The sequence below is a fragment of the Heteronotia binoei genome, chromosome 3 (genome assembly GCF_032191835.1).
Source record: "Heteronotia binoei isolate CCM8104 ecotype False Entrance Well chromosome 3, APGP_CSIRO_Hbin_v1, whole genome shotgun sequence".
Classification (NCBI taxonomy): Eukaryota; Metazoa; Chordata; class Lepidosauria; order Squamata; family Gekkonidae; genus Heteronotia; species Heteronotia binoei.
In genome coordinates, this window is record NC_083225.1 from 169,972,638 (window position 1) to 169,984,778 (window position 12,141).

Consider the following 12,141-nt stretch of genomic DNA (forward strand, 5'->3'; position numbering starts at 1 on the left):
AATTTTCCTGCATCAATTTTATTCTTCCCCCAGGAGCTGCGTCAAAAGTTCTTAGTCGGGAAAAGCAAGATACGGTTTTCATTTGAATAACATGCTGAACGATCAAACCTCTCACATTTGTGTCCAACTGACCCTGAAAGGAGGGAGAGGGATTCCCTGCTTGTCAACTGACACTTTTAGCCACTGTCCAACCTTTCTGAGAGACATTTGTCAGACTTAAATCACAAATGGATCCTTTTATAAATGAAATTAAAGTTGTCTAGGATTTGTCAGTTTAAAAAAAAAAAAAAGCTTGAGCAAACAAGCTAGGGAAGGGCAACCCTCCCATGACTGCTATGCAAAAAAATATTTCCCCTTAGATGGTTTAGGACCAAACTGCAAGTGATGGCAGCCCCAGCTCCATCTGGTGCCCCCCAACATTATTCTAGAAACATATTTCTTCAAAAATTGCTTCCAGGCCCTGGTCTGGATTGGGGGCACAGTGCTGCCGCCCCAGGAGCTCCTGTCCTCCCCTGGTGCCTTTTCATGTGCAGAAACAGCCATGGGAGACTTGTTTATCTACATGAAATGGCATAGGAGTGAAGAAAAGCACCTGGGGGTCACCATGCCACACACCAGATCTGGATCGAGGCCTCAAGGTAATTTTTAGAGAATGACAAATGCTTCCAAAATGACATCAGCAGCCAAGGGGGTAGACCCATGACTGCTGTTATGTGTTGTGGCCTTCGGCATTTTAGCCCCTCCCTCTTCCTCATTATGTAGAATTTAGGAGTGGAGTCAATGAAGGAATTTCTGAGTACTGTTTTATTATGATGCCAGGACCATAAAGTCTAGAACCCCTCTGTTCAGGCTAGAACAGGGGAGTAGAACACATTTGTTATGAGGGCCAGATCTGACATGAGGCCTTGCTGTTCCAGACTATGGGTGTCATAAAATGTAATGTCAGGTAGTGGTGATATAAACTTTATGAAGGACACAGACAAACACAATAAAAATACTTTTAAAAAAACCTTAAAAGATGCTTAAAAGATTAGCACTCTTGTAATTCCAAGAGATCTCCAGTCAGCACCTGGGGACTGGCAATTCTACTGTTGTCACTATGCAACACTCAGTCTCTTATATATTTGTGCTAATAAATATGCCCGAGTGGGAATTCTAGAAGGAAGTTGTGTTGTTTAACAGTTTCTGATAACTGAATTATTGCCTCAAAATCTGGAGACAATGTCTGTGCTGTAGCAATCTGGGTAGATTCTTGGAAGATAGGTCTACTAGTGACTGCTAGACATGGTGACTAAACCTCTAAACTAAACCAGTAAACCTCTGGATCACAATGTCAGGAGGCAAGACGGGGAGAAGGCCTTGGCCTTCACGCCATCTTTAGCACAACTGAGATAGTAGCGCCTCTAAAATATATTGTTTTAGACTGTTTTTAGATTATTTAATGTTAATTGTGAATTGTATGTAACTGCATTATCCTGTTTTATTGTTACATCATGGCTTATGCTGTGTCCTGTAAGCTGCCCTGAGCCTGCCTTGGCGGGGAGGGCGGGGTATAAATAAAAAATTATTATTATTATTCCATGCCTTGTTGATGGACCTACAGGTTAACTAGTTGGCCACTGTGCGAGACAGGATGCTGGACTAGATGGACCACTGGTCTGATCCAATAAGACTCTTCTTATGTTCTTACTACTACTAACAATAATAACAGGGTGAAATCAGGCCTCTGCCAGAAAACTACATTGGGGAAAAAGAGGTCCTTCCGCCAAACCTCCTCATTTCTATGCCTATTCCAGCTACTTTGTTTGAAATATAGTTTAGTAGGGCTTACTCACTTTGGGTAATCTTGTTATTTTGGCTTGCGTTTTGTGATTACTCTCTGCTTTCATCCTGGTGTCCTTTATACCCTCCAAGTCTCCCTTTCTTCCTATGTGCCCCTTCCAAATGGATATTTTGGCATACTGTATTGGATAGTTTTATGACAGTGGTTGATTTTAATATTGGTTGGCGGTTTGTAGAAGCTGCAGGGTATAAATCAATAAATAAGCAGGGTGACTTGTGCCAGTCATAGAACAGCAAAGCTGGCCACCAACAGACAAGGTAAGGGGGTTTCTATGTCCTTTGGGAATATCCCAGCCAAACACCCCCCCCCCCCCTCAAACTGCTTCATGAGAACTGAGCTTTCTCTAGTTGGTATTAGGCAGGTGGGGGATGAGGGAGAATTTCCTAATCATTTCCCCAGTTTGCTGTCATCAGATGGTAGATGCGGGGGTGGCGGGGGGAGCTCCATGCAAAAACCATGAGTCACTTCAGGAGTCCTACAGCATGCTGGTACCATCAATATATCTAATTCTCAATATAATCCTATCTGTGATTACTTAAATCTAAAGTCTGAGGCTAGCTCTTTCTACAAATGTGCCAAAAGTTCTAGGTTTGCTGAAAAATCCAAAAAAGGGGGCTAACCCCCCCCCCTCAAAGATAAAAGGAATGCCCATAGCTTTAGGAAATGGAAGCCATCAATGGCCATTGCTAGGCAACCACAACAGTACTGCCAGCCTTCAAGCCTTGGTTTCTGTCAGGCAGGGCTCTTTCCAGGTCTCTTGACCTTCAAAGGACTTAGGTCAGGCCTACCAGCAATCACTGGCAGGCCCAACTGCTCACTATTCTTCAACAGTAACCACCGCATGAAAGCCGGTGGTGGAATTGTTAGAGTTCCTTACTAGGATCTTGGAGACCCAGTTCAAATCTCCACTCTGCCATGATGTGCTCACTGGGTGAACCTGAGCCATTCATACCCTCTCAGAATAGTCTAGTTCATAGGTTTATTGTGAGGATAAAGTGGAAGACAGGAGAATGATGTAAGCTGCTTTGGGTCCCCATTATGGAGAAAGGTGGGATATAAATGAAGCAAATAAATAATATAGCTGAAGGGGGGGAGGTATGTTGATCAGTGGGTGAAGGAATCAAGGGGCTGCCAGGAGTAGGGAAAGAGGAAATAGTGTGGGAAGGGGATAAAGAGAGAAAGCGAGGGCTTTGCAGGTCTCCCACTGTGCAACTCAGCCCAGCTCAACTAGCACCGGGGGGGGGGGGTAGAAAAAGCCCAGCATGAACTCATTTGCATATTAGGCCACACCCCCTGACATCACCATTGTTTCACACAGGGCTTTTTTGTATAAAAGGCCCAGCAGGAACTCATTTGTATATTAGGCCACATCCACTGATGCCAAGGCAGCTGGAACTGCGTTCCTGTATGTTCCTGCTCAAAAAAAGCCCTGACTAGCACCATGCAATTTGGCCAGAGTTTTCCCAGGGAGAGGCTGCCAAGAGAAGGGAAAACTGAAGAGGGGGCAGATAAGGGCAGGCTGGCTGGTGCATGAGGAGAAGATGAAGCATGAAAAGCAAAAGGGCAATGTGGGCTGCCAAAGATGGGAAAGAAGAAAGGGGGGGGGCAGGGAGGAGAGAAATGAGATGCCCCTTGCAAGTCCTTGCAACCCCTTGCTACTTTTTATATTGGAGGCCCTGGAGTCAGGGGTATGCTGCAATGCAATGGAGGTATCTAGAGATGGGCCCTGTAAAACTCATAATGATCCATTCCATCAAAGTCATGATTTCACCCCAGCATGTTTGTTCTACCCTTCCTTCAAGGACCTCAAAGCAGCATCCATGGCTTATCTTGGGTTGCCAATTTCAGGAACATCCTGAGGGTTTTTTTCCCCCTTTGCAATACCCCTCCCACCTTTCTAACTGGGATATATGGCCTTAAGAGATTTCCATTCCAACTCAAATCTGACAGGAACATAAGAGAAGCCACGTTGGATCAGGCCAATGGCCCATCCAGTCCAACACTCTGTCACAGAGTGGCCAATATATGTGTTCATGTGTGTATATATATATACACACACACATATACATACATACAAACATATATATATACTCTGGCTAATAGCCACTGATGGACCTCTGCTCCATATTTTTATCCAACCCCCTCTTAAAGCTGGCTATGCTTTGAGTCTCCACAACTCATAGTACTAAAATCTTGTTGGCATCTAAGGTGTGACTGGACTCGAATCCAGCTGATCTACTGTAGACCAAAACAGCTACCCCCTGAAACTGTTTTCTCCTGGGGGAACCAATCTCTGCGATCCGGAGATCTGTTGTAACTTTGGGAGATCTCCAGGCTCCGCCTGAATGTGGGCCACCCCAGCCTCATCCTTCTGCCATCCTCCCAACAATCCTGTTAGGTAGATTTGGCTGAAAGCACCTGCCTGGCTCAAAGTCCTCCTGGGGAGTACAAATGTGAGCCTCTGTAGATAAATGGCAGTCCTCTAATCACTATACCATACTGACCATGAGACAGAGGACATGGGTGGGCCTTGATTTGAAGAGTGGGGAGGTGGCAGCATAAAAAAAGGGGGGGGGGGCTCTGCAGAACTGACTCTCACTTATGAAGATGTGTGTGGAAGGAAAAAGTGCAAAAGTCACTTCTCTGGGGATCCTTCCTCATTTTGGGTGGGAGCTCACAAGAGCAGAGCTCCAGAACTTCTAATTTTTTTTGTGCTCTTTTTTACTCCTCCCCCCATATTTATATATATATATATATATATATATGCACTTCTGGGCTCCATTGTTCAACCCCCCTGTGAGAATTCTGCTGAACTCTTAAGATTTGACAAACTTTCTAATAAATTCCCCCACTAAAAAAAAAATGGAGAAATACCCAAACATATAAAGCAGACAGATGGAAATCTTCATCATGCCACTGTGAGCCACAAAGGAGAAAGTACTTTTAAAAAGTATGATTCTAATTCAATATGCATGCTAAGGAAGATGCTGAGCGGATATAATTTAGTACACCTTCCAGAGATGTCAGGGTGTGTGTGGCATATGCAAATGAGTTGTGCTAATGAGCTCTGGCTCCTCTTTTGCTACGAAAGGATCCCTGGCTGTCCCTTCAACGAACACGTGTTTCCAACTGGGGGAGCGCCATTCCAACCCTACCCCTCCCAATTTCCTACCTTGAGTCCAGGGTTCCCTCTAAGCTGAGTTAGTGTGAGCTAGCTCACGGATTTTTAGCCTCCAGCTCACGCATTTTTGTCTTAGCTCAGGAAGCATGACCCCAGAGCTCACAACTTTAATGCCAGCAGCTTACAAAGTAGAATTTTTGCTCACAAGATTCTGCAGCTCAGAGGGAACATCCCTTGGGCCCAGGGTTCCTGCTAAGCTGAGTCAGCGTGAGCTAGCTCACAGATTTTTAGCCTCCAGCTCACACATTTTTGTCTTAGCTCAGGGAAAATGACCCCAGAGCACGCTCACTTGTGCAGTAGCTTACAATTTTAATGCCAGTGGGTAGCTCACAAAGTAGACTTTTTGCTCCCAAGACTCTGCAGCTTCGAGGGTACCTATTTTGCCCCGCAGCCGGGCTGCCCCCTTTCCTCCCCCCGCCTCCTCCCTTGCCCCCCGTGGCCAGAGGCGCCTTTGTCGCCGCCGCCGCCGCCTTTCCTCCGCGCGGAGCCGTCGCCGGTTTGTTTTCCTGCCCGACGACATCGAGCGGCTCTCTGCAGCTCTCCGCGCCGCCTGGCCTTCGCGGCCGCCGCGCACGGGCGGAGGGAGGAGATTCCCTTGCCTCCGCTCTCCCCGGCCAAAGCAGGCAGGCAGGCAGGCAGGCGCCTTCCCAAAGGCTTGGGGAAAGTCTGCGCGCCACTGCAGCCCGGAGAGGGGCGTCGGGAACTGCGCAGCTCGCCAAGAGAGTCGAGCCAAGCCAAGCCCACCGCAAGAGGTTGGGACCTGGCTCCCCCTGGGGGAGAAACACGTTCCTCTCTGGACTCGGAGCTGCCGGTCGAAAAAGAGAGCGAGCGAGGAGGCACGTGGGCTGTGGGGGGTGCAACCTGTCTTCAGTTCTTCTTACAACTTGGCAAAGAGCACTTCCCCCTCCCTCCCTGCATCCCTGCAGCCAGCCAATAAAAAAAGTTATTGGGGATTCGCTTGGAGAGGAGCGCGCAAAGGGGAAACTATCGGCTAGCTTTCGCAAAAGTGTACCGAGAAAGGAGATCTCTCCTTTGGAAGAGGGAAGTCGCGTTTCTGATTTGTATTCTTTGAGACGCTGCTGTGCCAAGCGCGCGCCAAAGGGGTCCCGATGCAGCTGCCGGCGTCCTTTCTCCTTTACGTGGTGGCCTGGGCCAACTTTGGCCCTCGGCAGGGCTTCGCCGCCCAGAGCGGATCTATCCGAGCGCTGCGAGCCTCGAACCTGCGGAGAGACGGTGAGTAATGCTGTGCTGCTGGCTGCTGCTTGGGGACGTGGGCTGGAGACCAGGCGGGCGCCAAACTCTGGAGGTTGGGAGAAGGCGCCCCCTGGAAGTTCTCTTGAGAGATGCGCTTGAATGAAGAGAGGAAAGGTGACAAGGTGAATTATGTGTGCGTGGGAGTGGGGCTCTGACGCTGTACCCCCATATACTTCAGCAATGACTTCTTAAGGGATGCTTTACTTTACACAGTAAGGATCTGGTACATGAAACAGACATCGAACTCACAAAGCTGTAGTTAAACCTGGTCCAGAGCTACAATTTATTCTTGGATGGGCTGGTTAAATAGATGGATTGGTTGATAGATGGGTGTTGGGTTTCTTCCTACAGGAAATGCTTTCCATCTGAGAAATGCAGGACTTTGGGAAGAAGTTGATCACCTCAGTAGATCATTACCTGCAGCAGTTGTCCATGCTGGTTCATCTCACTCTGAGATGCAATTCTGTGCATGGTTATCACAGAGTAAATCCTGTCAAATCCAGTAGGGCATCCTTTGAGTTAAGAATGCATTGCAACATATCTCTAGAGGTCTAGGAAGGTGTTCTAGTAAAGGCAGATGTTATTGCTAGGACATCCCAGTGAAAACAATAGGAATTGGATGTTCTGCAAGACTTATAAGGTTGGGGTGTGCCAAGTGCTGAAGTGTGCATTCTTTGGGGCCTGGATGGATTGCATGACTTTGATCTGTGGACAGGTTGGGGTGTGCCAAGTGCTGAAGTGTGCATTCTTTGGAGCCTGGATGGATTGCATGACTTTGATCCTTCCCCTCATCACGTACGGGGCCACATAGTGCACCACCAGTTCCCAGCATGGAAGATACTTATATGTAGGAAACGAAGACTTAGATGATAACTTGGGACCATCCATGTGTGAGACATTCATGAGTTTGTGGAATATACATGCGTGTAATGTGCATGCACTGGAAAGCGATATGTATGGAGTATTATGCAAAGCGTCATCGCAAATGCTAAATAACATTGTATCAAATCTGAAGTGCTTTCCACGTTATCATGGGAAAATTGTGAAAGTGTGACCCTTGCAAGGTAGACAGTATAGCTTCACCAAAGGGTGGGAATCCAATGGAAAGGCATCTGAAAGGGACCATTGAGTGCTCATTCTCAAAAGACAGGGGCTGTGCTCGAATTTATCTGGAAGTTAAACCAGGAGATATGCCCCAGCCAATGTTCCCTCTAAGCTGCAGAGTCTTTTGAGCAAAAATTCTACTTTGTGATCTACTGATATTAAAGTTGTGAGCTACTGGCATTAAAATTGTGAGGCTATTGCATAAATTATTGTGCTCTGGGGTTATCCTTCCTGCGCTAAGACAAAAATGTGTGAGTTTGAGGCTAAAAATCTGTGAGCTAGCTTACACTAACTCCACTTAGAGGAACTGGTCCCAACGGTTGAGTGGCCAATGACTCTCAGATCAGTGGTAGCGTGTACTTGGTTTGCATGATGTCCCAGGGGCCAGTCTCAAGCATCCACAGCTTCAAGACCACAGTAACAAGATTAGGGTGAAAATACTTCAGGAATTTTGAGAGGCATGGCCAGTGGTATGGTAACTTCATCCAGATGTGTAAAGGCTGCTGATGGTTTCAGATCCAGACAAGCCCTGAATCAGGTTCAGCTTTCTGACATTTCCACTAGGGTGTTAGAAAGCTTGGCTATTGGAACGTGTTTGGAGTGGGATGGCTATAATGGTTACTGTATATTGGTGCTCTTTGGATGACTTCATTCTACTGGGTAACTGTACACAAAACAAAAACATTATTTGCTAGCTAGAGAGCTTGAGGAGTGGATGGTTGTCTGAAGTCATACTTTAAGTTTTCCAGATGAGTAGGGCTTGTCCTTCACAGGCTGGGAAATTGCGATTACATTTTGAAATAGCCTGTTCTGAACACAGGAGAGGTGGTCTTTAGTTTTCCTTTCATTTCCTGTAATCTTACAGTTTTAACATTTTCCAAATGAAAAGGAATTGCTGTTGGCTACAAACTTCAGAGTACAATTTATGGAACGTTTCCATGGGGGTGTAAGGAATTAATAGATCCTGACCATTGCCAGTATCTAAAATGAGAGGTGCTAGAGCCCAACTGTGCCTAGGACATCTTCTGACTCCAAACACCTGTCTCTAGAGTAGTAGGCAGAGGGTTGGCAGGCAGGATGGTCAGGTTGACAATGACAGGACCTCTGTTCTGCACAGGTCGTGCACTACCAATCTCTTTGTACTGGATCTGTGTTCCCCAAACTTTTGAACATGAATCCCCCATTTGAACATAGAGTCACTTACAACATGTGGACCCCTAATGGCTGAACCAGCATCAGATATCTGGCCATGTTTATAGACTCTAGCATACAAGGCAGTATATACCACTTACTGCTCTATACAAGAGTCGGTGAACTGTAGTTCCAACTCAGACTTCTCAAAAACAGGACAGGGCAATATCTCCAAGCCCCTTAAATAAGAGAAAGCAACAGCTCTTCTGGAGTTCCTTTGGGGCAGGGAAGGGTACAGTTACTTCCATAAATCCAGTGTGGATGAATGAGAGTCCGCTTGCTAGTGTTGTTACTGGTGATTAAGGGAAGTATCCTCTCCTTCTCAGAATGTCGCTTCTTCCTCAAGGTATCTTCTCTTCCTCAGATAACCTGTTCCATAGATTACAATCTAGAGAAGTTCTAAGCTGTCTCCTCTACAAGTTTGGGTGCAGAATCTTGGCACAGAAAATGAGTTCCATCCCTCATTTTCATGCAGTAGTTTTGCCATAATTTCTTAGTGGACTTCTTAGCTCTAGGGTGAATGTCCCACTGTCTGAAAGGAGTGTGTCTTTTTTGTTTATAAAGCATCTACCAAGGGGGAAAAAAACTTCACAATAGCTGTAGCTTATTTTGGAACTGGGTCTTTTGATGCCAGTTGCTTTATGATGGCTGAAGGACAAAATGTTAACCCATAGGCACTGTTCCTCTGCTGGTCTGCCTTGCACTAGTGATCTCCTCAAAGGTTGACAAGCCAAGATTTCAGTCAACCAGCTTATGGATCCTCTCCCTTCCCCAGCCTTGCTCTTTGTCTGCACACTGTGCTGAAACTCTTGCAGCAGCAATCATGGGGTGTCCCAAGACTCACAGTGATTCATGCAGAACCAAAAGTTTGAGGTATTTCTGGGTTTTTGTTTTCTTTCACAGGGAGTGGAGTGAAAGAAGGAATTCAGGAGGCGGAACATGCAGCAGTGAATGAATCCTGCCCCCCGCTGTGTAATTTTTAGCCATGCAAGGATTTACAGCTGCAAACAGCTGGAATTCAATACTTTTCTACAGCAGATGTTTATGAAAGAAAGCCCCTGTAAGGAAAAGTAGCAAACAGGTCTCAGACAAGTCTGAAGGGTTGTAATAGGTGTATTATCTCTCAGACAGAATAGTTTTCCTTGGTCAGTGAGCCTCTGTTTTATTTATTTGCATTGCAGACTTCCCAGAGCACAACTGAATGGGGTTTCCCTCCATTCTTGCTTCAGCCAAAATAGACATCCTGGAGAAGTTCACTGAAAAAAAAAATACAATACTGCAGGCTATGATGCTATATTAATAATGGCATAATGGCCTTTGCAACCGTTACTGGTTCCATAGTGATCTGCTTCTGCTTTGCTGATGGGAGGCATGATTTCAGTTGAACTACGGTTACTTACTGAGCAGACTCATATGCTTCTTGTTCCCATCCCTGGTCATTGTGCAGCAATGTTTGCAAACACTCTCTGGTCTTCACTATGGGCACGATCCCACCGGAGATTAGAGCTGGCATTATCCTGGCTCTGAAAAAGCCGATTCTCTTTTATCCATTCCCTGGCATTCTCGCAGCCCCTGCCCCGTTGCCAAGAGAGATACTGGCCACACACGTGCAAGAGAAGTCTTCAGATTGCTCGTGCCGGGCAGGTATGGGGTGGATGCAGCGTGCGCAGGAAAATACATCCTACATAGAGGAGCTTTGCTACCTGCGTATTGTGTGTCGTGATGCATTATACCCCACAAGGATTCTGCACCAGAACACTGCTATCTAAACCCCAGCTATTATAATCCATATTGTGCTAGTTTACACATGGCAGTGTGGGCAATGGTGAGATTTGTGTGGATGTATATGAAGCTGCCTTATACCCAGGGCTTTTTTTGTAGCAGGAACTCCTTTGCATATTAGGTCATGCACCCCAAATGTAGCCAATCCTCCTGGAGCTTTCAGTAGGCTGTAGAAGACAGAAGAAGAAGAACTGCAGATTTATACCCCACCCTTCTCTCTGAATCAGAGACTCAGAGCGGCTTACAATCTCCTATATCTTCTCCCCCCACAACAGACACCTTGTGAGGTGGGTGAGGCTGAGAGGGCGCTCACAGCAGCTGCCCTTTCAAGGACAACCTCTGCCAGAGCTATGGCTAACCCAAGGCTATTTCAGCAGGTGCAAAGGGAGGAGTGGGGAATCAAACCCAGTTCTCCCAGTTAAGAGTCCACACACTTAACCACTACACCAAATTGGCTGTCTGTATATTAAGAGCCCTGCAAACTCTTGGAGGATTGGCTATATCAGGGGTGTGTGGCCTAATATGCAAAGGAGTTCCTGCTACAAAAAAAGCCCTGCTTATACCTAATCAGACCATGAGTCCGTCAAAGTCAGTATTGTCTACTCAGACGGGGAGAAGCTCTCCAGGGTTTCAGGCAGAGGTTTTTCACATCACCTACTCCCTGATCCTTCTAATGGGAGATGCTGGGGATTCAACTTGCCAAGGACATGCTCTAACTCTGAGCTATGACCCCTCCCAGTGTGATATGCACTTTTCCTGTCTGGTTCTCCACTCTCTAATCTGGGACTCTCTAATCAGACTCTAATCTGGGAGAACTAGGGTTGATTCCCCACTCCTTCACATGCAACTACTGATGTGACCTTGAGTCAGTCGCAAGTTCTCACAGAGCTGTTCCTCTCAAGAGCAGTTTTTGTCAGACCTCTCTCAGCTCCACCTACCTCACAGGGTATCTCTTGTGGGGAGGGAAAGGGAAAGGAGATTGCAAACTGCTCTGAGACTCTTTTGGGTAGTGAAGGGTGGGGTATAAATCCAATCTCCTCTTCTTTTTCTGCTTTCCCACATCACTGGGAATTGTCACAACTATCATGGCCTTATAGGACTTTTGTACCTGGATTGTTTTAGATTAGATTAGTTTAGATTTATTAGATTTATATCTCGCCTTCCCTGTGGAAGCTATACTGGAAAATCTACTTGTGAACAATTGGTGTAGTGTAACAGTAGTGCACCATCCAATGATGTGTGGCTGGAGTATGGGTATCCTTGGAAAACACTATTTTCCAAGGACCCTTTTTGTATTTACAGTTGTGTGCCGTACTCTTCCTGTATTTATCCAAATACTGCCAAACTGGCTCTAGCTAATACTGTTTCTGTGGCGTTTGGTGGTGTCCTAACCTACTAGCTGGGAATTGCTGACACAAAGTAGATGAGTTTCAAAAGGTCTGTCCTGAACATGTTCCAACATTGCAACTTTAATTACAACGCAAGGACAAAACCTAATTCTGTAAAATACTCTGGGCTCATGTCCAGATTCCAGCGACCTTAACTTGCGGATTTGCAAAGACATCCCTAGAGGCTCCAGGTCTTTTGACTGCTGCAGAATACAAGGATTAGAGGTTGGGAGCCCGGGAGCCCAAAAAGGAGTTCTTTCAGACAATGGAAAAACAAACCTTTTTGCTTTCTATTGCCAGGATCCTTGAGGAAGAACACATTTGTTTTGAATAGCTTCAGTATGGTGATTCAATGTATCTCTTTCACCAACTAAAGGCCCCTTGTGGGTAAAGACAAG

General features: G+C 46.2%; 1 protein-coding gene across 1 annotated transcript in view; it reads left to right on the forward strand.

The window, feature by feature from the left end:
* Positions 1-6,095: 6,095 nt before the first annotated feature.
* The window catches only part of PDGFD (platelet derived growth factor D), a 222,352-nt gene continuing 216,306 nt past the window's right edge, over positions 6,096-12,141 (forward strand). Inside the window, exon 1 of the mRNA XM_060234882.1 lies at positions 6,096-6,257. Coding sequence (XP_060090865.1) covers positions 6,134-6,257 — 124 coding nt within the window. The 5' untranslated portion in view covers positions 6,096-6,133. The remainder of the gene's footprint in view (positions 6,258-12,141) is intronic.